We start from the raw sequence: 25,037 nt of genomic DNA on the forward strand, positions 1-25,037 counted from the left end.
GGGAGCCCCTTGTTGTGGTAGCAGGCCTTTGCCCACCAAAGGAACTCTTGTCTTTATACAAGGAATGATAGGAATCATTGATTCCAGGTCCTGAGAATGTTGACACCCATAGGCTTTTTAGATACCAATGGAGTTTCCTCATATGCAGTCTTGCATATGGAATTAGTAGAATGCAAGAGGCCATGAACTCCAGGGCTTGCCGAATTTTCCTTGCAGATAGCTGGGTCTTTGTGGCCAGTAGTTTGAAGTAGATTGTCAAACTTGTTTCTCTGGAGTGAGGAAAGCCATCAGGGAAGTTGTGTTCAAGCTTGCTCCCAGGAATACAATCTGTTGGCAGGGTACTAGATGAGATTTCTTTTCGTTTACGGTATACCCCAGTGAGGTTAAAAGTTTCTTTACGAATGCAAGATGTTTTAACAGCAAGTCCTGGCTTTCTGCCTGAATCAGACAATCGTCCAAGTATGGGTATATTTGAATATTTCCCTGTCTGCAAAATGCAATGGCTGGAGCTAGACACTTTGTGAATACCCTGGGCGCAGTAGATAAGCCAAATGGAAGTGCAGAGAACTGATAGTGCATGGAGTCTGCCCTGAAGTGTAGGCATTTCCTGCAAGATTCCCTTTATTGGAATGTGCAGGTAAGCTTCCTTTAAGTCTAAGATTGCCAACTAGGCATCTTTGCCTAACATAAGAAGCAGTTGTTGAAGTGTTAGCATTTTGAATTTTGGGATTATCAGAAAGGTGTTTAGAATACAGAGGTCCAGGATAGGACACCAGGAGCTGTCTTTTCTAGGTACCAGGAAAAGTCTTGAATAAAAACCTTGTCCCCTTTGTTCTGCTGGGACAGGTTGAATAGCCCTGATACTTAGAAGAGAGAGGACTTGTTGGGCCTCAGCCCACTGATTTGGGGGTAGGTCTGGCCAACCGTTTGGGGTTGGTAGGGTGTGGAAGTGGAATCTGTATCCTTGGGAAACTATATTCAAAACCCATTTGTCCTGGGTAATGAGTTCCCAGTTTTTTGCATGCAGGGCAAGTTTTCCTCCTAAGGGGGCAAGCAGTTGAGCAGGGCTTGGAAGGGTTAAGGTTAAGTTATTGTGCCATTTTTCTGTAAGGGGGTGGCTTACTACTCCCTGCTTTGGAAGTGGAAGCCCCCCACTGCTTAGGCCTGTGTGTAGCCTGAGACTGTAACCTAAGTGATCTGCTGTTCCTAGGTTTGGACTGAGAAGGTCTGGAAGAGACTGGAAAGGACCAAGTCTTTGAAGGCCAATGCCTACTACATCTGGGAGGCTGTACTTGTAGGAAATTTTTAACAGTTTGCAGAGATTTAGCTATTTCCTCCATCTTTTTGAGGATGACTTCTGCTTTGTTGCCAAACAGGCGGTCTTGGTTTAAGGAAGCATCCAGTAATTTAGCTTTAACATGATGTGGCAAGTTTTACTCCTTAAGGCAAACATGCCTTCTAAGTACAGAGCCAGTGACAGCAGCCCTGCACGATGCTTCTAAAGAGTCAAAACCACACTGCAAAGTATGTTTACCAACTTGTTCTGCAGAATGCATTAAATCCTGCAATTCTTTGTGTTCAGCAGAGTCAGGAATCATCATCATTTTCTGTTTAAGTAGTCCCATAACATGCTGCTGGTACTTTAACATATGAAACTGGCAATTTAAAGCCCTAATGGCCATAGTAGCAGAAGTGTATACCTTCTTACCCCATCTGTCCAATGCTCTAGAATCTATCAGAAGGGGTAGGATTTTTGGCAGCAGTAGCCTTCATGCCTTTTGGTCCTTGGGAAATGGTCTCTGGATCCGCAGTAGGATTCTTGAAGAGGAACTTGTGAGAGTCAGGTACTCTGTAATACCTGTCAGGTTTTCTGGGAGCTGGAAGTAAAGTGTCTGAGGAAAGGCTAGATTCCAAAAAAGCATCATCTACAATGTCCAGAACAGGAGGGTAGCTAAAGGCCTGTGCTGAAGGAGAAGCAAGAATTCCTTAAGCCTCTTTTTGGAGTCAGAGTAATCCCGGCTTTCCCAGCAGAAATGCTCCGTAAGAGTGTGCAAGGTTTCACCAAAAGAAAAATCTTCTGGAGGTGAAAGAGGGAATGGAATCCTCTGCCTCAGAATCCTCACAGGTAGATTAAGGCAAATCCTGGTAATCAGAAGAAACAGAAATATCAGATTCCTGATCAGAAGGAAAATCAGTTCTAGGTCTCTTAGAGGGGGAAGGCTGGCTTCCCCTAATTAAGGTAATAAGGTCTTCAGCCATTTTAAGCATTTGTTTTTTAGGCATATGGGTCTGAGCACGCGGTTTGGACGTCGGTTTTCTAAGCGTGGTACGAGTTTTAACCCTGGATGAAGAAGATGGCGTTGGTTTAAAATGCAAGTCTGTAGGCCTGAATACACCTTCAGAAGCCGGTGCCTGCAAAGCGGCTCCAGACCCATCCAAGGTAGGGTTCCATAGTCAAAGAAGGATCTCGCGGCATACCGGACTCCGAATGGATCTCAATAGAGGCCTGCAAATCTAAAAGTAACGGGTATCAGGGGCTGCAAAAGCGCCTCACTGAGTACCAGCGGACTGGCGACTAGCTTAACGGAAGCATCGTCAGCAGTTTTGAACCTATGCGGTCTCTGTCTTTATCCTTAAGGTTTTCGGAAGATCAGTAGTCAGATGGCTTAAAGAAGCCATTTCAGAGTACAGATACTGAGTACCAAAATAATATGCTGCAAAGACAGCCTGACGACGAATAGTTCAGGGGTTGAACAAGGCACAAGACCAACAGCGAGGGACGTCGTGGTCTGGGCCTAAGCAAAGAATGCAGTACGAATGAAAATCTTTATGAGGTATTTGCTTTCCACAGGTAAGACAATTGTTAATTTTTACTGACATCAGTTAGAGCAAGAGAAAGGATCCCCCCAACAGGGTACTTAGCTTTTTTGAAGACTTCAGTTCTGAAACTTGAAAACGAAAACTTCAGGAGTCGGCCGACCGGCACTTGCGAACTGCTTCTGCTTCGGGCACCACACAGCAAGAAAGACTGATGTAATGGCGTCGGCTACATGTTTTATACCCCCTGGCAACCTGACGTCATGGAAGAAGAGACAGCATCTGATGCAGGAATCCAAAACTCTGGTATTCAGGCCGACTGAGGGCTATCTGCAGGCAGATAACCCAAATGTGATGACTGCAACAGTGAAACACGAAGAACATCATTCTGTAATAACTGCAACATGCAAAACACGGCATACAAACGTCCATTTGTCTAACTGCGCATAATGTACATCATAAAAGTCACACCATTAATAAATATTTTATACTTCAAATCAAACCTCACCCCATTATATTTTATTAACTTTCAATGCTAAAATGATGTTCAGGGAAAATTTAACATTTAACCCAGGTGGATGGGTCAAATTCCGCTTGATCTGCCAAAACAGTTCTCTTGTTTCCAGCTTAGTTCTCCATAAACCTCCACTGATGGGATATGGCACTTTCAACAAAATAAAGTTATGTCTTACCATAATGTTTCATCTGTGCTGTTCATATGCTTTCATTCATCATTGATGAGTTCGTTTCTGAGCCCTCAGAACTCTCGAGCTAAGTCTCTACCAGAATGCCCTTCTCCCGGTTACCTCAGATCGAGTTTGCTAAGAAAGGAAGTAAAGCAGAGGCCACTTTTACGCAAGTACCCTAGTGCACCACTCAGACCCAAAGCATCCCCAAGGAGCCTTTGGAGAGGGAAGGAGGGTGGGAAGTGATGAATGAAAGAAGATGAACAACACAGATGGGACATTATGGTTAAGACATAACTTCTTTATCTGATGTTGTTAATCTTCTTTCCATTCATCACTAATGGAACAGAATCCCAAGCTACCTTGAGGTCCATTGGTAGCTCTTATGAAAGAACATTCCTGAGTACCATTGAGCTGAAGGCAATTCTGCCCCTGGAGACCAGGTCCAATTTGTAATGATTGATAAAGGTATGAGGCTTAGCCCAAGTAGCTGCTGCGCAGATGTCATCCATGGATGCCCTGTAATGGAATGCTACAGAAGTTGCCATAGATCTAGTGGAGTGGGCTTTAACTTTTGGCATGGATTCAATATGGAGGGTATAAGTGACATGTATGCAGTCCCATAGCCATTTTGATAATGTAACCTTGGAAAAGTACAGTTTTGTACCTACCATAAATGTAGATGTTCAAGTGCTAATACAGCTGCAGTCATAACAGATGGGTTCTCCTGCCGTCAGGCGGGTCCTCGGTCGGCCGAATTCCAAAGTCTAGGTCCGGCGTCGGTTGTTGTTGCTTCTTCCCTGACGTCAGTGCGACAGGGGTATAAAGAAACCAGCAGACGCCATTTTCTTCAGTTTTTCTTGCCCCAGATGTCAGGTGCCCCCAGAAGGAAGGCAGAAACATAATTACAAGTAATAATGCAATGCAATAATATCAAAAACCAGTAGTGCAAGCAAATACACCATAAAAGAATACCCCAATCATGTTGTATGAGGAGGTGTTAGCCATTAGGATAGTTCCAAGAGGGGAAGGAGGGAGGGAAACCTGGACTGCAGCTGTATTAGCACTCGAACATCTACATTTATGGTAGGTACAAAACTGTACTATGTTCATCATGCATACAGCTGCAGTCATAACAGATGGGTAGAATCCCAAAGCTAACAAAGGGGTGGTAGGCACTAGGTGGTACTAGGAGGAGCCAGGATGCCTTGCAAGACTGCAGTGGCGAAACCTGCCCTAGTTTTGGAGTATAATGGTAGGTGGTAGTGCTTGGAGAAGGTATGTACAGAACTCCAAGTGGCTGCTTCCAAAATATCTTTGGTAGGGACTCCTCTGAGAAAGGCTGCAGAGGTGGCAGTGGCCCTTGTGGAGTGAGATCTGATGCCTGTAGGTACAGCCTTGCCATGAAAGGAATAGCAAAAGCGTATGCATTGAGCTATCCAGTTAGAGATTGTCTGTTTCGAAATTGGCTTTCCTTGAGCTCCTACAGCATAGGACACAAAGAGCTGGTCTGATTTTCTGAAAGGCTTTGTTCGGTCCAGATAATAACGTAGCTGTCTGTGGATATCCAGGGAGTGTAGTAGCCTCTCCCCTTTGTTTTGAGGATTAGGATAGAAGGTAGGTAGATGTATGGCCTGATTCAAAGCTACCTTGGAGACCACTTTAGGCATAAAGGACGGGTTGGTTCGCAAGGAAACTCTGTCCTGATGGAAGATGATGAAAGGCTGCACAGCCAGGAGTGCTTGTAGTTCTGAAACTCTACGAGCTGAGGTAATTGCCAGAAGGAAAGCTGTTTTCCAGGACAAATATTGCAAATCTGATGAGGAAGCTGGTTCAAAGGGAGGCAAGGTCAGTTTTTCCAGAATGAAATTGAGATCCCAAGCAGGTATTGGCTGTTTTCTTGTTGGTCTTAGATTCTTAGCCCCTCTGAGGAACTGCCTTAAGAGAGGGTGTGAGAATAAGGGTGGGTCAGTGTTGTATTCTGCAGAAATGGCTGAGGCATGGATTTTGATGGAGGAGAATGAAAGTCCACTGCTTAACAGCTCAGTTAAATACTGTAGTATTTGAGGTAAATTCAGTTTTCCAGGATCCTGACCCCTTTTCTCATTCCAGGCGCAAAACCGCTTCCATTTTGCGGAGTAAGCTTTTCTAGTTGACGGCCTTCTGGCCTCCAAAATGACATCCTGAACCTCCTTGGAGAGTAGGGTTTGTTGTGATGCTAAGGGATCTTCCATGCAGCTAGATTGAGTGTCTTTAGCTGGCTGTGAAGAGTTTTGAAGCTGTGTTGAGTCAAGAGAAGTGGCATTAGAGGCAGTGTCCATGGTGGTGAATGCGTCAGGCTCTTCAGGAGTGGGTACCAGTGTTGTCTTGGCCAGTCCGGAGCAATGAGGATCATCTTTGGTCTGTCTGTTCTGGTTTTCAGTAGAACTTTGGGCAGCAGAGGAAGAGGTGGGAAGGCATAAACTGTCATTGATGTCCTTTGGGTGTAAAATCCTTGAGCAAAATTTTTTCAATTGGTGATTTTTGTGGGAGGCAAATAGATCTATGTCTGGCCTTCCCCATGCTTGGATTATCTCTGTAAAGACTTTTGGATGCAACTTCCATTCATGTGGATCTGTCATATTTCTGCTTAGGTTGTCTGCCAGCGTGTTTTCCTTGCCTGGCAAGTACTGTGCTTGTAGTTCGAGTTGTAAGTCCATGGCCATGTTCCAAAGTGACATAGTCAGTCTGCATAGGGGGTAGGAATGTGTTCCTCCCTGCTTGTTTATGTACCACATAACTGTGGTGTTTGTCTGTTCTTATCAGTAGTTGTCCTGGTTGCAGAAGGTCCTTGAAAGCTATAATAGCATTTATTACTGCTAGCATTTCCTTTTGACTGATGTGAAGGTGCTTTTCTTTTTGGGGCCATTTGCCCTGAATGCACCGATCTGCCATGTGCACCCCCCAGGTGTAGTCTGAGGCGTCTGTTGTGATGACTTGATTTGCTTGAGGCTTGCTGAATGGAAGACCCGTGTTTGTTTGGCAAGCTTGAGCCCACCACAGAAATTCCTTTTGCAGACATGGAATTAGTGGTATTATTGTTTCTAAACTGTGGCTGTGTTGAGACCATATGTTTTCTAGGTACCATTGAAGTTTCCTCATATGCAGCTTTGCACAAGGGATTAGTAAGATGCAAGATGCCATGAATCCCAGAGCCTGCAGGATTTTCCTTGCAGTAAGCCTGGTGCAATTTGCTAGTGCTGTGAAATATTGAGTTAGCTGCCCCTGCTTCTCTGGCATGAGGTAGGCCATCTGGGTATTTGTATCCAAGTTGGCACCCAGGAAAATTATCTTCTGAGAAGGTATTAGTCTTGATTTCTTTTTGTTGACTTTATATCCCAGAGAGCTCAACAACCTTATTACATAAGCCAGATGTTTCAGAAGTATGTTCTTGCTGTCCGCTTGGATCAGGCAGTCGTCCAAATAAGGGTATATTTGTATCCCTTGAAGTCTGCAGAAGGCAATTACTGATGCCAGGCATTTCGTGAATACTCTGGGCGCAGTAGATAAGCCAAAGGGCAATGCAGAGAATTGATAATGAATTGAACCTGCAAGAAATCTGAGGTATCTTCTGCAATTTTGTCTGATTGGGACATGCAGGTATGCCTCCTTGAGGTCCAATGTTACCAGCCAAGACCCCTTGCCCAGCATGGGAAGAAGTTGCTGTAGAGTGAGCATCTTGAATTTTGGTACGAGTAGAAATGCGTTTAGGATGGACAGGTCCAAAATAGGTCTCCAATCTTTTCCCTTCCTTGGTACCAGGAATAGCATGGAATAAAAACCTTGGCCTTGTTCGTGCGTAGGTACCTCTTGAATAGCTTTCATGTTCATGAGCTTTGTAATTTGCCTTTGTGCCTCTGCCCTTTGACTGTGTGGCAGGTTTGGCATGCCTCTCATTTTTGGAAGGGTGTGAAAATGAAATCTGTAGCCTCTGTTTATAATGTCCAGTATCCATTTGTCTTTTGTGACAATATGCCAATTTTTTGAAAATAATGACAGCTTTCCTCCTAAGGGGGCTACCATTTGGGACCTGGTTGGCCTGCAAAGGGGAAAGTTATTGGGTTTGCTTTCTGAAAGATTGCGAGTTGTCCTCACCACCTCTTTGTGTAGAAGCTTGCCACTGTCTGCCTCTATACGATCCTTGGGCTTGCCCTCTGCCCCTCGGGCGCCTGTATCTGCCTCTTTGGGGTCTGTCTGTGGCAGGAAAGGACCAGTTTTTTGAAGGCCAATTTCTACTAAAACGTGAGTTTTGAACCTGTAGAAATTCTTTCACTGTTTGCATTGACTTAGCTTTTTCCTCCATTTTCCTTAATACCTCCTCAGCATTAGCACCAAATAGTACATCCTTTTGAAGAGGAGCGTCTAGTAATTTAGCTTTGACATGATCAGGCAGGGCTTGTTCCTTGAGCCAGGCATGCCTACGTATGACTGATCCTGTAACAGCAGCTCTACATGAGGCCTCTAGAGCATCAAAACCACATTGTAAGGTATGCTTACCCACTTGTTCTGCACTATGCATCAAATCCTGCAACTCCTTTAAGTCTGGTTGTTCAGGCTGTGACATTTTACTTTTCAATTCTGATTACAAAAACTGTTGATATTTTAGCATATGAAATTGACAGTTTAAGGCCCTCATGGATAAGGTAGCCGAGGTATATACCTTTTTTCCCCACCTTTCTAAGGATCTGGAATCTCTCTCGGAAGGCAATGGATCTTTAGCAATGGAGGCCTTAACTCCCTTGGGGCCCTGTGAGATGGTTTCTGGGTCAGCAGCATGGCTTTTGTATAGAAATTGGTGTGAGTCAGGAACCCTGTAGTACCTGTCAGGCTTAACAGGAGCTGGAGGTAGAGAGTCCGGGTTAAGGCAGGCCTCCGAGTAAACATCATCTAGTATGTCCAAAACAGGAGGTATAGCCAGAGGCCTGTGCTGAGGAAGCAAGAGAAATTCCCTGAGCCTTTTCTTGGAATCAGAATATTCCTGGCCTTCCCAGTGGAAGTGTTCCCTTAACGTATGCAAAGTTTCCCCAAATGAGTAATCCTCAGGGGGGGGATACAGAAGGGATGGACTCCTCCGCATCAGAGTCTTCAAAAGGGGAGTAAGAATGTTCCTGATCATCAGAGTGCTCTGAAATAATGGAGCCCTGATCAGAGGAGGGGGAATCTACCTCCTCTCTAGGCCTTTTGTCTGGGGGGGGCTGAGAACCTCTGATAAGAGTAATTAAATCCTCAGCCATTTTAAGCATCTGTTTCTTAGGCACGGGGCCTGGGGATGGGCCCTGAGTAGCTGGTCTCTTAGAGTGCATGGTTGCTTTAGCCCTTGTGAAAGCCTTGATGGAGAAAGAAGAGGAAGGTCTGAAGACACCTTGAGTGGAAGTGCATCTGTCCACATTCTGAGTTTCAGTGCCAAGAGTGGCTTCGGTATCTGTAGTCGGGGTGTGGGCCGAGGAGCCTGCGACCTCGGGTACAGGAGACACCGTCAAAGACTGGTCGTCGGTAGGCAGGGGCTGTGTAGGCGCCTCACTGAGAACCGGACCACGTGTAGTCGGCTTTGGCGTGGTGTCGGTAGAGGCCGCGGACCTCGCGTGTCGGTCCTTGTCTTTGCGTTTTTTAGACAAAACCGGAGTCGGAGTATCCGACGACATGGTATAGTTAAATGCTTTTCCAAAATAATGCTGGGCGAACTCCGCCCGACACTTAATAGTGCGTTTGTTGAATGTAGCACAAAAGCGACAGGCCGAGACCTTGTGGTCTGGGCCTAAACAAGGTATACAGAGGGAATGGAAATCCTTATGCGGTATTTGCTTCCCACAAGAAATACAATTATTAACTTTGTCTGACATCGGTCTGAGGCAAGAAAAGGTTCCCCAATGGGGTACTTAGCTTTTAAACGACTTCGGCTTCCAAAATTTTCGTAATCTCAGGAGCTGGCCGACCGGCACTTGCGAACTGCTTCGGGCACCGCGCGGCAAGAAAGACTGAAGAAAATGGCGTCGGCTGGTTCCTTTATACCCGTCGCACTGACGTCAGGGAAGAAGCGACAACAACCGACGCCGGACCTCGACTTTGGAATTCGGCCGACCGAGGACACGCCTGACGGCAGGAGAACCCATCTGTTATGACTGCAGCTGTATGCACGATGAACATCTGCCTCTCCCATTTTGGGTCCCGAGAAGGAGATGAAAAACTGTTCAGATTTACAGATAGGTTTGGTCCTGTCAAGGTAAAACCTTAATTGTCTATGTATGTCTAAGGTGTGAAGACAATACCCTCCTCTATTGGCAAAATTTGGAAAGAACACAGGTAGATCAATAGACTGGTTAATAGAGAATTCAGAAACCATTTTGGGAAGAAAGGATGGGCTCGTTCGAAGTGAAACTCTCTCTTTGTGAAAGCCCAGCTTTGGCCTCTTGATGCACAATGCCTGCAGCTCCGAGACTCTTTTGGCAGAGTTAAGGGCTACGAGGAACAAAGATTTCCAAGACAAAAACATTAGGTCACACTTAGCCGCAGGCTCAAAGGGCTTTTGAGTCAAAGACTGGAGGACTAAAGTGAGGTTCCATGGTACTATGGGCTGTCTATGAGAAGGCCTGAGATGAGAGGTCCCATTGAGGAAAGCCTTGCAAAGGTGTAACGAAATAAGAGGGTTAACATCTATACCATTGTGGAAGTTGGAAATTGCCGCTAGATGTACATGAACTGTAGAGGCTGAAGCTCAGTTATCAAAAATGTAGCCAAATATTGAAGTACTGCAGCAAATGGAGCCAAATATGGGTCTAGTATATTATCCTTGGACCAAATAGAAAACCTTGTCCATTTATCCTGATATACTCTTCTGGTGGATGGTTTGTGAGAGGCCAGAATGATGTCTCGAACAGGTGAGGAGAGGTTAGCCTGCCTCGTGACTAGCAGAAGTGGAGAAAGCAAGCTGTCAGCTTGAGATTGGACAGGTTTGGGTGACTCAGCCCTTGGGCGCGAGTGATCAGATCTGGTAGAGGGTCCAGAATCCAAGGCGGGAATACTAGGTGAGGCCGAAGGGGAACCAAACTTGTCGAGGCCAGAATGGGCCTATGAGGATCACCCTGCATCTGAACTGAAGAGCTTTCTTTAGGAATTGTGGTATCAGAGGAATGGGAGGATAGGCGTACAGAGGTCCTGTGGGCCAATCATGGATCACAATGTCCCTCGGTGACTCCCCCTGTGGGGGAAGTAGGGTGAAGTAGCTGCTGCACCTGGTGTTTGATGGCGAGGTGAAAAGATCACAGCAAGGCTGACCCCAGTAGCTGAAGATTACAGATACCACCTCGGGGTTGAGGGACCACTCGTAGGGCATGAGGGTGCATCTGCTCAGTTTTGACTGCAATCATGTTGGAGCTCCCCTGGATATGCATTGCTATCAGAAAGCGGTTGGAAGCTATTGCCCACTGCTAGATTCTCATGGCTTCTCGAAAAAGGGGGAAGGACTTGGTTCCTCCTTGCTTGTTGATGTACCAGACCACTGACATACTGTCTGACTGGATTGCAATTGTCCCGGAGGGAGAAGACTTGCGGCGCCTCTTGCAACACGGCAGCACGCTCCCAGGACATTAGACATTGATATGTAGGTAAGCCTCTGAGGTGTTGGAATGTGCCTAAAAAGTCTTTCCCCCCAATGCCCCCCACCCAATCAGGGAAGCATCTGTGGTCACAATGGCTGTGGGCTGACAGAGGTTAAAAAAAAGGCTCCTCATCTCTCTCTGCATCCATCATGCAAAGAGCTTTGCAAGCTTCTGGTTATTAGAATCTTGTACCAAATGTAATGACTGACAGTTTGGGAACCACTGACAAGGGACAATTGAGACTTTGCAGATATAAGAGCTTTGCTAGAGGCACACTTAAACACATGCAGCAGCCACAGAACAGAGGCTTGGGAGAACTTGTCTTGCAGGGGCTAATGTTTGAGATCAGAAAGAATCATCTTGGAAATTCTCAATTGGTGGAGTCTGAGGAGGAGGAGAGGACGACAGGACCAGCACTGAACTAATGACTGTTTCATGTGGTGAGAGTTAAGATCCATTTTCTTGAATGTACCGTTATTCCCAACAATTTTGGCAGAGAATGGCAGAGAGAATTGCTGTAGGAAGTTAAGTGAAGATGGTTTGGGAGGGTCCAGTATCCAATTTTTCCCGAGGAAGGAAACAATTTCTATTCCAAGTGAGCTGTCCACTGTGCCATGCACTTGTGAACACTCTGAGGGCTGTGTGGGAAGGGGAAATAGGCTGGCAGGTGGCAAAATAACTGGTTCCTAAGCCAAGCGAAGCTACTCCTGGAACAATTGTCCATGTTCTTGTGATAATACCGTCCGCCGATCCAGAGAAGATATCCAATAGACAAAAAAAAAACCAGGAGAGATGAGATGTGACTGAACTAAATTTGGTTTGGGTTTGGGTTGAATTGCCGTTGAGATCTAAAATGGGATCCTATCCCCTCGCCTTTCCCTAACCCTGAATCTGGTTTTTTTGGAGAGAAAGCGATGATCAAAAATGGAGATCCGCTGATGGAGGGTTTTTTGAGAATTTTTTTTTGAAGCTGGTTGACAAAGCTATGAAGCTGCTGCTTCCCTTGACTGGGTGGGTGGTACGAGGAATGGTTGGAAATTTTGGTGAAGGAGAATAGGTCACCTCTCTGGTGTGTGGTCTACTGACCCTACAATGGTGGGTATAGAGAGTGCCAGGCAGCTTGGTGCAGAAGAAAACCCCCAGGACCAATGCTGGCTGGGCCTCCCAGAGGCCTCTCTCTGGAGCCAGAGAGAAGAGACCCCTGAGCTGCTGGAAGGAGGACCCTCTGCTACCCCCTGGTCCATGCCATTTTCCATTATCACCGCATGCTGGAGACAGAATATCATCATGGATTTCTTATGCCACTATGGCAGACATCCCTTCGATTTTGATGACCTGGCCTCTGGGTCCTGGAAAGGCCGCCAGAGGCAAAAGGTTTGGGTTTTCATTCACAGAAGGAATGGCCACATCTTGCGCTTAGGTGGCCAGCATGTCCTTCAGCATGAGAAGAATAACAGAGCCTGAAAGGTTTGAACCCACTGCTCTAGCCACCACTATGGTCTCGTGTAAGAGCAACCTCATGGATGAGTTGGATATTGATTTCAGGGTTGCTAGCTGCAAGGCCACTTTGTCCCTGAACTCGTCAGACAACTGTCCTCCGAGTGTCCCAGAGAGTTCGAAAATCAAGTCCCTCTGGAGCCACGTAAAATGTGCCAAATAATTCAGGGACTATATATCAAAGTTCCCAGATGCAAAAACACGCTTCCCAAGTCCGTCTACCACCCAAGACTCCCTGTTGGATGGATGAATAGCGGGACTTTCCTCAGCCAAGTCCTTTTTCATGGCCACTGCCACCACCATAGCATAAACTGGTAACCCTTTGGACCAGTGTGGTTTCTCAGCAGGAGGGGACAGAACTTTATCTGGTCCCCTGGGGACTGCCTCAATGGAATCAGGGTTCTTCCACGCACACTGCACGACAAGCTGGACGAGTTCGTCGGCAGGCAGGGTCACCCAACAGGTACATGGCCAGTCACGAAAAGCCTGCAGGAACACAAACTCCTCAGACGAAGGGTTGGAGGGCTTCCAGTCACCTCTTTGTTTTAACATTTCCAGGATGTCTCCGAAGGAGACATCATCAGGTGGTGACCCTTCACAATCATCATCGTAATCCGTGTCTTCCATTAGGGACTCCTCAAGAGACTCCACGTGCTTACGCTTGCACGTCTTCTTTCGAGAGGGCTTCTCAGTGGGGGTCTCTGAGGAGGACTCGGAAGAATGGGCACCCTGAACAGGGGTGTCCTGCGGCTTCTTTGGTGGTGTCCGGTGGGAGGTGGTCTGTGACAGCTGTAGCTCAGGCGGCGAAAACTGGGATTCTGACATCATAGGAGTGCTACCAGAAGCAAGAGCCCTCTCCATCGCACGGAAGGCAAGCCCGCCTAAAGAGGGATGGGAGCCAGGAACCGAGAAAGACAACCTCTGGACCGGGTTCACACCCCGCTCTGACGGACCCACCCCCAAGGGTGGAACCTCTAGTAATATCAGCACGGACGCAGCCATCGGTGCTGAGGAAGGAACAGAGGAGAAATTCAGCACCATACCCTGGGCCGACACACCCACCCCCAATCCCCAGATTGATGAAGGACTGGTCCGGCAGGAATCGAAGACCAAAGGGACAAACTCGGAGCCGGAGTGAGGTGCATTGTAGGTGCCGAGGTGTTGGGTTCCAAGAAGGATGTCGGAAGAAAAGACTTCAGAACCGAGATGGTCGAACAAGGAGTGTAAGATGGAGTCCGTGGATAAGGCAACCCAAGTCCAGGAGGTGGATGGGTTTTAAAAAGTGATGGAATCCCCCTGGCTACCAACAGCCAGTCCACAAAACGCACCACCATTGTTTTCCAAAAGGCTCTGGTGGATCTAGTGGATACACCAGACGGGAATCAGGACAATCGAGAAATGGCTATACGCTTGGTCCAGAAACAGGTCTACTGAGGGAGAGTATCAGGTCCGTGGTGCAATGTCTGCTGGCAACTAAAGTCTTTAGTTTCGAGACTGGAAGCAAAGGGGTCAGATCCAGTGAGGTTGGTACAACACTCAGTGCCAAACTGGCACTTGGAGCCGAAACGATCGGTTCCAAAATGGAAACCGAAGTCGAAGTAAAAGGTGTGAGCTGAGCCGAAGTAGCTACAGGTGCCGAAGCCGAAATAGGGGTAGTAAGATCTATGATCGGTGCTGGAGGCAGGGCCTGTGCCAATACAGGGGTCAGTATCAAAGGATTTGAGATGGTCGGAGCCGAAGAGGCATATTTATGCTCAGACAATAACTTGGGGACTCTAGATTTCCCAAGTTTGCTCTGATCATCCAATGGTGGAGAAGGAACAGAATGGGATCTCTTTTTGTCCTTAGACGGAGAGGTTGAGACCTCCATTGCAGAAATGGCCTCTGAGAAGGGAAACTTAAGTAATCCCTTCAGAGTGCATTGGCTGGAACTTTGACAAAAATCACATGGAGGCTGCACCGAAAGGTGGTCCACTAATCATGAAAGTCACTGTGAGGTAACTTGCCCTTACAAGACGTACAATGCTTAAAGCCAGAAGTACCCTTCTTATCCTCCATTTTAATAGAAAGGACACCACAATTTAAGTACAGTTGTGTACACTTACACCTGGAAACAAGGAAAGCCTCCCCTCAGGGGGGTCAGGGCTCACTCCACCACAGCAGCCTCCACCTCTGCAGCTTTCCTCAGAGGAGTCCCCACCAGGGACATCCTGGAGGCTGCCACCTGGACATCTGTTCACACGTTTACCAAACATTACCACCTGCCTATCTTCTCCAAACCCAGGTCAGGGTTTGCCAATGCATTCTTGCAAGGCATCCTAGCCCGCCCTTAGTTTTTTATGACTGCCTCCACCCATTTCCTCAGCTTTGGGAATCAACCCAAATATGATGACTGCAACTGTGAAATACGAAGAACATAGTAGAGTTGTATACACTTACCATAAATGTAGCTGTTCGAGTGTATTCACTGTTGCAGTCCTGGTTTTCCTCCCACCATCCCCCTCTTCTTTCTTCTCTTTCCTTACAAGGGACATATTTGGTATTACTTTCTACTGGTGGGGTTCTTCCACCAGAACCTGGCTCCCACTTGGGGGCTCCTCACAAGTTATGGCAAGAAAAACTGATGCAATGGCGTCGGCTGCCTTACTTTATACTCCTGACGACCTGACATCAGTCCTGAAGCGACAGCAACTGATGCAGAAATAGTAAGCCTCTGGTATTCGGGTCGGCCGAGGGTTACCCTGGCAGGGATAACCCAAATGTGATGACTGCAACCGTGAAACACAAAGAACATCTGTATAATCCAACGATAATGAAGTTACTCAGTTCTAAAACACAAGAAATCAGAAGAGAATACCAATATTATAACTCACTGTAAATGTGAAGAAAGAGAAATACCTGAATAAAAAACAAGTAATCTCTGTGGTATCCCCAAAGTCTCAAAACAACCCACTAAAGTGTAGTGGGTCCAAAAACAAAACAGTGCAAGAAACTTCTCAGTGTGGAAGATTTTCAGTCCATATATTTCTAGTTAATCACTGTATATTAATCAAATCAGACAATGGTAGTAGAAGTAGCGAACGTAAACTCATCTTAAGTCAAAACAAAACAAAACAAAAAGTAATAATAGAAAATATATAATTGTACAGCATTACTAAGTATTCAAAAGTAATCCAAGCAAGGCAGACAGTCTGTTTCCAGTCGAAAATCCTTTATTAAGTAAACAGACCTTACTTAATAAAGGATTTTCGACTGGAAACAGACTGCCTGCCTTGCTTGGATTACTTTTGAATACTTAGTAATGCTGTACAACTATATATTTTCTATTATTACTTTTTGTTTTGTTTTGACTTAAGACGAGTTTACATTCGCTACTTCTACTACAATTGTCTGATCTGATTAATATACAGTGATTAACTAGAAATATATGGACTGAAAATCTTCCACACAGAGAAGTTTCTTACACTGTTTTGGAAATACCTGAATACATATAAAAGCCAACAGGTTAGGGAAGAGAAAGCAATACCAGCTATGGTACTGAAGAAACACCACAAGGGTAAGGGAAAAGGCCTTACAAACAATGGTACTTCAGTTTACCAACGGTAAAAACGGGTAGAGTGGAAAATATATAGTTAGTTAGATCGAAGAAGAGACACTAGAAATACAAAAGGATTAGTAAAATATGAAGATATCCAAAAACTTTTACACAAAGATCAAAAATGATTTTACTTAGCTGAGAGCTGGGCTGAAACGCGGCTTTACGGCAAACAAGATCTGAGGTAACAGGGAGAACAGCATTCTGGGGAGAGACTTAGCTCGAGAGTTTTTTTTTTGGCTGGAGCGAGCTTGGTAATAGGTCGACTCGGTTCCGAGGGCTCAGAACCGAACCAATCAGTGATGAATGGAAAGAAGATTAACATCATCAAATTATATATTTTTAAATTATTACATTTAAGAGAATGTTTAAATAGTGCATTTATTTTATGGCTTCTAATAGTATAATTATGCTCATAAATTCTCAACTTAATTTGTCTTATTATCCCATTCCCCAAACAGCATATTAGCACTGAAAGCTAATACAATATAATAGAGTAAGGTTCAATTTGCAATGGCCGCGGTGGTGCAACAGTTAGCGTCGTCTCCTCACAGCAAGAGGTTCCCGTGTTCGATTCTCAGCTGGAGAGCCTTCTGTGTGGAGTCTGCATGTCCTCCCCACGGTCAAGTGATGTTAAAGACATGCAGGTAGGTGCGTGCATGAATGGGTGTGCCTTCTTTGAAGGTTGAGCTGGCAACTCAGCACTGTAAAAATCCATCGATAATCATTAGCAGACCGGAGTACCGCTGTGGCGACCCCTAACCGGGAAAATACGAAAGACATTACTAGAGTAAGGTTCAATTTGCAGTATGAAATACGTATTAGTAACATGACTTTCATAAAATATGTGTAATTAGGTAAATATGCGTTTTAATGCAATGTTTTGTATGCTACAGTTGTTACAAAAAGTTTTGCAATTAATATATTTATATATCTTTTTAACAAAGGTTCTTACAATATTTTTAAAATGTTTTTATAATGTGTTTAAGTATTTTTTAGTTGTTAGTTACAAGTTGTTACTGTCAAAGATTTTTTATTAAGATGTTACACAATTTTTTTATTGTGCTAAGTGGTTTAAAGAGAACTGGTTTTTATCAGTGCATTACCTCTGATGAAGTTCCTATCACAAACGAAAGCAATTAACTCTAATTTGCTTTTAATATAATAAATAAAAATCAAGACTGGTTAGTCTCCCAGTTTTTAAGTTCTTAAATACAAAAAAGTAGCACCTAAGAACAAAATGTAAATTAATGCCCTGTCCCAGTGGCCATCTAACTTCCTTCTCTGCTTTTTATTCATGATGATGCCAGGAGGGAAGGTGACTGCTGAGAATGATGACAGCCATCATGCAGGAGTTAGGAGATTTTTATATGCTCATAAAAGACCTCCTTCATATTAGACAGCAAGGTCAGCACAATAGCCACTTTGCCAAGCCCATGGTGACTGCTTACTTCAATAACCTGTGATCCTCAGATGGAATGTCAACACACTGACTGGAATCACTATCACAAGTTCCCATGAACTGAACAGCAACATTAGATCTTCCCTTGGATAAAGCTCCTGCAGTGGAAATGTCAATAGCCCTTTCCCCAGGATGCACAAGCCAACAACCATCCCTCAATCTTCTCCAGCTGGATCTTCTAAGCACATAAGTCAGATGGCAATAAAAAAAATCAGTTAGGATCAAAATCATGGCCATAACATCTACATGTTGGAGGCAATGAGAAAAAAATATACTGTACGGTTTACCTTGCAGTAACACCACAAGCTCCTAGTTCTTGCTTTTTTTTTTTATCTAAAAAACAACACTATGTTGCTGCAATAGCATACTACTGGCCATCTTCATAAGTCTTTTCCTATTCAAAAACCTTTTCATATTATATCTGAGCAGAGATATCCACTTACTTAGGTACTAATTAAACATACCTTAGTTCTATTACTTATACTTACTGTTTACGCCAGCAGAACTGAATAAAAAGCAGCAAGGCAGTAAGGCATTTGACATACCTGTCAAACAGTGCAAGAAGGGTGAGCCGGTCGAAGTTAATTCCTATCCAGAGAAGATTGGGCAGCAGCCAGAAACGGTAGTAGTGCTTAATTTTGTGAGCAGCTTCCTCTTGTGAATGCATGTGATCCTGCAAGTCAGGGCTCAAGTCTATGTCTTGGTGTTCTAAGAGATCTGGATCAATGGTTAGTAATCTGTTTAACCGTATCTGTGGGAGAAGACAGGATGTTTAGAGCATAAACATTAAGGATCACCAACAAAATGCTATGTTCCTTACCCAGACATGTGGTGGGGAAATAGCTTACTAACTCAAGGTTAAAGGTCTATTTTGCCATCCCAGACTGTGGTGCAACTAAACAGATTCTGGTAAAGCTAAACTGTACATTTTTCAAGTCTCTGGCTCGCTGCCACAACATAAGACACCTGCACCCAACACTCCTTTCACAAATGTGAAAACACATACATTGGGGGTTCAGATAATATTCCAAAGACATCACCTAAGCTTTCAAGAATTAATGACTACTGCTGCTACTTTTCATACATCCACAGTTACAAAGACTCCATCCTTTTAAAATGGAATTACTTCACTGGATACAAACATACTACATTACTGTCAAGTTCTCAAAGAGAATATGAACAGTACTGATATAAAGCCGAGGTACAGAAGGAAAGAGAATAACCTGTATCAAACGAAAAACATTTCACTCAATGGCTCTGAGGTGTTTACCAGTATTATCTGGAAGTATCAACTTGCATAAAGCAAACCTAAATCACAATGTCTCTTGCTGACCAGCTAACTCTAATCTGGTGCAGTAAATGTATATTTAAACCTAGCTATCAGCCACCTAATTGAGATATCTTTGTTATAGTCATGACTCTAAAAGCCTCTTTAAGCAAATGAGCATTTCTCAGCAATATGGTGCTGCAGCAGGACTATCACCCCCCCCCCAACCCCAACCTAATATGTGGTGCTTTGCCCCAAACACTTATGTCACAAAATCTCAACATAAGTAAATGAAACTACTAACGGCAGCCTGTTCACTTGAAGGTTCAGACTGTGACTTGAACAAAATTTATTTTATTTTTTTTTTTACATTTGTTAACCAGAAAAGTCTAGTGGACACATCTCCGTTTTCAGTGGGGGCCCGAGGAGAAAAGCTCCACAAATAAACATCAGTACAAATGAATGCAGGAAATTTATATACAAAACAGTTATCATAAACACAATATATAAAGTATAAGTTGACATTTACAGAGTCATAAAACATAATTGAGTAGATACATACAAAAATAAAACATGATGTACATTTGACTAGTCTGGTTATGTAATAGCCTTAGGATATAGCCCTACAGACAATTAAGAGAAAGCTTTTAACAGTTCTGTACAGAGTATAGTGGAACTGGAGATGGAAGCCAGCCTGGACCTGTACAGGAACAGAGCCAATTAAAAGCAAAGTGAATTCTTAATGTCTTTTTAAATTGTATTAATGGTAAGATAGAAGATGTGTGTAGGTAAGGAGTTCCATAGTTTGGATACATAATTAGAGAAAAGCGATTCCCTTGCTCTGTTGAGGGGTTTAGTTACTTCAAGAAGGAATTTGCTGGTTGAGCTCATAGTCCTGTTTGAATATGGTGGCAGTAAGTTTTGTAGGGATGGGTTTTCTCTGGGTAATGCAGAATTTATTGAGCAAGTGTAAGTTGGCTGTATTGCCTAAGTTGGTGAAATTCTAGCCAGTTAAGAGGATTTAATGCTAAACAGTGGTGTGTTCTATATGGGGAGTCAGTGGCGAACCTAGCGATACTGTTATACCAGGATTTAAGTTTTGTAAAATCGGTCTTTCTAAGATTGGTGAGGACTAGGGAGGTGTATAGCAGGGTAGAAAGCAGGTGGGTACAAGATATGGTGGCTTTTGATTGTGTGGTAAGATACTGTCTGTTCCTATAGAGAATTCCCATTTTCTTGTGCACTTTCTTAATAGTGTGGGCAATGTGCATGTCAAATCTCAAATTACTGTCAATTTCAACACAGAGAAGTTTTGTGTGAGCTATAGGGGAAATTATAGTATTAGTAATGGACGTGATATTGAAGGTGGGGTTCTAAGAGGTGGATCTGGTTGGTTTGAAAAGAAGTTTAGTTTTGTTAGGATTTAAAATCAGTTGGAGGTTAGATACTAACTTCTCAAATGCTAGAAAGGATTGTTGAGTAAGTAAATGCAGTTCTTGTAAGGAAGAGGCTGAACAGATTAGAGTGGAATCATCTGCATATTACATGACAGATGCCTGAGGGATGGAAGAGTGGAGGTTGTTGGTATACAGAGAGAATAGTAATGGACCTAGAATGGAACCTTGTGGCACGCCGAGAGTGACTGGGAGCAGTGGAGAGAGTTCATGCCGCCTCAGCACTGACCTTTGGTGTCTGGCTAGGCAGCTTTGGCACCAGGCTAGGGAGGAGTCACGAAAACCTAAATTGGAGAGTTTTGACGAGTATACTGTGTCTAACCATGTCAAAGGCTTCTGACAGGTAGAGGAAGGTGGCTGACACAAATCTGCCATTATTTCTGTGGTAGTTAACTGTGCTGGTGAAGGACATAAGAGCTGTGGCGGTGCTGTGATAGGGGCGAAAGCCATGTTGAGTAACTGATAGGAGTTTATGTGCATGCAAGTAGTCCATGATTTGGGTGTGTATACATCTCTCCAGGATTTTGGCTATGGGGATAGGATAGCTATTGGGCAATAGTTGGTTAGCTCTGTGGAGTTCCCTCCTTTATGAAGAGGGATTATATGTGATATTTTCCATACATCAGGGACAAGGGCTTCGGACAGGGATCTGTTAAGAATGGTTACAGGGTAGGCAATGGCTTTGGCTGCTATTTGTATGAATTCTGCTGATAAGATGACAGATGCTAGTGTTGTGGGCTTAAGTTTTTTTAGGTATTTTTTAATCCCGTCAGTAGAGATGGGCTGGAAGTTGAATAGGTTGTTATTGCAAGGTGATATATAGGTTTCAGTAGGGGAGAGTTGTTAGAGGTGTTTTGTTGGTTGGATAGGGCTAGAATTGCGTCAGTGAAGAATTTGTTAACTGTGTGGCTATGGTTTCTGATGTGTTATTGGTGGTGGGGAAGGGGGTACTACTTTTACCTGGTGAGAGAATTTTGTTGATGGCTGCCCATAACTTATGAGTATTATGTTGATGCTTTATTTATAGATTATGGGAGTAAAAGTAGTAAAACTGAAGGATACACCACGAGAACTTCAGCCACGAACATATACCACGAAAACTTCAGTTATAAAATAAATGTTGCTTTTATTCCACTGGCAAACTTTAAAATAAAAATAGAAATAAAAATAGAAATAAAAGAGATAAAATAAAAGAGATTTTTATTTTAAAGTTTGCCAGTGGAATAAAAGCAACATTTATTTTATAACTGAAGTTTTCGTGGTATATGTTCGTGGCTGAAGTTCTCGTGGTGTATCCTACAGTTTTACTACTTTAACGTTTGGTTCGCATTTTTGCTGGTAGGATACTTTGGGATTAGTAGCGATATTTCTTCACGTATTTGGTGGCTTTCCTGCATTTTGTATCACTGCATCCACGCTATGGAGAACGTAAATGTGGAGCTAGACTATAATCCTGAAACAAGACTACACTTGTTAAACCTTGACGCTTTTCTACCACAGAAAAATAACCCTTTATTAATGCTGAATTTGTCAGAACCCGCAAATACCAGGATCGGGCCGAATGGTAATGATGAAAATATGAATGATTTTTTTACTATGACAAGGGAGCTAGAAAACAATTTATATAAATTACAGAGATTTGCATGGCAAAGGAAACATCTACAAGCTTGTGTTCATTTTAAGGTCATACCAAGGGGCATGCGAGTACTATGCATGCCCACGTATGGCCAGTCGTACCCTGATTTGTTAATGAAATGGCAAGATCTAAACTTGGAACTGGGGTTCAAATATATGCATTTGCTTTTAGAATACTTTGAGCCGTTAGAGATTGATTTACAAAATAAAACTGATGCTCTATATCAGAACATTACAGAGCGCTTCAACTCTGAAGTCTGTATTAGGAAACTGAATAGTATATCTACGCAAATTCATATCTACAGTGAAAAATTAAAGCTCACGAAACAACGCAAATTAATCAGGGATAATAATGACTTTAAAATGGGCAACATCTTTGTGTGGCCCAGAGATAATGTGAACAGTGTTATCCAAACTGATCAGCGTAGAATCCAGCAAATAACAGAACCGGAAATGACTGACAGTTTGAATTTGGCGCCTTTTACAACAGCAGTAGATGCCGTAGATGAGTCGAATGCACACAGAATTGTTAATACCGGAGAAGTGACTGACTTGAATACACCCCCTCCTAACCAGCAAGCGCTTCATAATACTGACGACCCATCTAAAATGGGAGCCATTAAACGAGTGAACATTAACTCTAACAGAATAGGAAACGCTCCTTTTCCGATAAGAATGGACAACTTTACCAGAGGCAGATCGACGAGCAGGGGGCCGAGGAAACGTAAGTATTCCCAGGACAGACAAGGACAACAGAAGAAGACGTGGAACTGACTCATGTGGTTTATAATTATTCTGATTATGTATTATGTGATTCTGACTTTTCGTTACTAAATCGAGGCTTGAATTTCATACCTTCCCAATCTAGCACACTGGCTGAAACATTTACTGACTTGAGACTATTTGCAAGGAAGATTGCTTTGAAAATGCTTTTTAAGAACAAAAGTGAGATGAACTTAAATGAAGGTAACAATAATGCTATTACTAATGTATTTAAAAAGAAAAGCACTTTTTCTCCACAGTTACCTGCAACAGTAGAATGTTTTGTCAGATTATGTGAAAAAGATTTATATAAATTTTATTCGGATAAATATATAAAAAATAAGTTTTGCAATCTAAATAATTCAGAATTTGAATCACTAAAGAGATTAAGGAAGAATATGGATGTCATAATCACAACAGCAGACAAAGGGGGTGGGGTAGTGCTACTTAATAAAATAGATTACATTGTTAATATTGAAACTATGTTGAAAGGTAATAATACATATAAGGAAATAAGTGCTGAAAAAATTAAAGTGATAATAAAGAATATACATGAAAATCTTTATGACCTACTCATGTGCCGTCAAATAAGTAAGGAAATGTATGATTTCCTATACATCCAAGATCCACTCATACCTTCCTTTAAGGGACTTCCGAAAATACACAAGGATGTCAATCCCATACCTATGCGACCTATAGTGTCAGGAAGGGATTGGGCTACATATAATATTTCCATATTTTTAGAAAAGATGTTGAGACCCTTAGTAAGTAAAGTAGGAACAATCTTGAGGGACACACCGCATTTATTAGAAGACATAGAGAAAATCCAACAGGACGTAACCCACACAGACACCCCTCTGTTAGTCACATTAGATGTATGCAATCTGTTTACCTGCATACCTAATGAGTATGGACTTCAGGCCATCAGAGAATTGATGATGGGAATGAGTGATTTTTCTGTTGATAGACAAATATTGATAAATCAACTTATGGAAACTGTATTGTACAATAATGTCTTCTTATTTGATGGTAAGTATTACTTGCAAACATGGGGAGTTGCCATGGGCACCCCATGTGCAAATACTTACACAAATTTAGTTCTATACTATTGGGAACAAGAACATCTGTTTAACAACATCTGGATGGATAAAATACGGTTATACAGGAGGTTTGTAGATGATGTGGTCCTGATATGGGTAGGTACAGCCATAGAGCTGAAAGAATTCGTGGAATACCTAGAATCCACCACTGAATTCCTCAGATTCACTCTTGAATATTCACAAACTGACATTAATTTCTTAGATGTTAATCTCTACTTTAATATAGAGGGTCATCTAACCTCCAAACTTTATAGAAAAAAATGTTGGAAAAATACAATGATAGAATATAGCAGCATGCACCCTAGACATGTGTTTGCAGGTGTAGTGAAAGGGCAGTTTTCTAGATTGATGAGAATATGTAAAGACCCAATAATATTGAAAGATGAAGCATGTTTCATGGAAAAACTTTTTACTAAGAGAGGATATGCTCCCAAGTTAGTGAAGGATATAAAGAATGATGTCCTTCATCCTTTATTAGGAACAGAGACTGATAACTTAGTTCAAGGTGTTACTGAAGAGAATAGAAAATATTTAGCAAAGAAAGTGTCTAAGGAATGGAAACATGAAAACAGGATTAGATATGTTATGAAATATACCAATGATAATGCAGACATTAGAAATATAATAATAAAGAATTGGAATGTGCTGACCATGGTGGATGATATACAAACTGTGGTTGGCAATAAACCTTTTTTTGTGTTTCGTACATGTGATAATCTGAAGGTTATTTTTTCTAAAGATTTTAATAAAATAAACACAGGAATAGATGGTGCCCATGTAAAATATGGAACATTCCCATGTATGAAATGTAATATGTGTAAACATATAACATCTGTTCAGTACTATAAACATCCAGACGGTTTTTCGGAATTCATACCTAAAGAACACACTGATTGTAATACAATGAATTTAATATATATGGCTAACTGTACAGTTTGTGAAGCATTCTATATTGGTCTTACGAAAAGAAAATTCAAGGAACGCATATATAATCATATATATGACATACGTAGAAGGAATGAGTTGAATGCCCTTGCCAGGCATATTGTTTTACACCCAACACATGAGTTTAAATTTAGGGTCCTACAGACAGTCAAAATAAACCTGAGAATGGGAGATAATGAAAAT

The 25,037-nt window shown here is 42.9% G+C and overlaps 1 protein-coding gene across 1 annotated transcript in view; it reads right to left on the minus strand.

The window, feature by feature from the left end:
• PCNX1 (pecanex 1) overlaps window positions 1–25,037 on the minus strand; it is a 3,150,868-nt gene that overhangs the window by 2,087,360 nt on the left and 1,038,471 nt on the right. The window contains exon 11 of the mRNA XM_044073489.1: window positions 18,237–18,442. Coding sequence (XP_043929424.1) covers window positions 18,237–18,442 — 206 coding nt within the window. The remainder of the gene's footprint in view (window positions 1–18,236; window positions 18,443–25,037) is intronic.

The sequence above is a fragment of the Protopterus annectens genome, chromosome 6.part0 (assembly GCF_019279795.1).
Source record: "Protopterus annectens isolate FY-2018-M chromosome 6.part0, PAN1.0, whole genome shotgun sequence".
Lineage (NCBI taxonomy): Eukaryota > Metazoa > Chordata > Ceratodontiformes > Protopteridae > Protopterus > Protopterus annectens.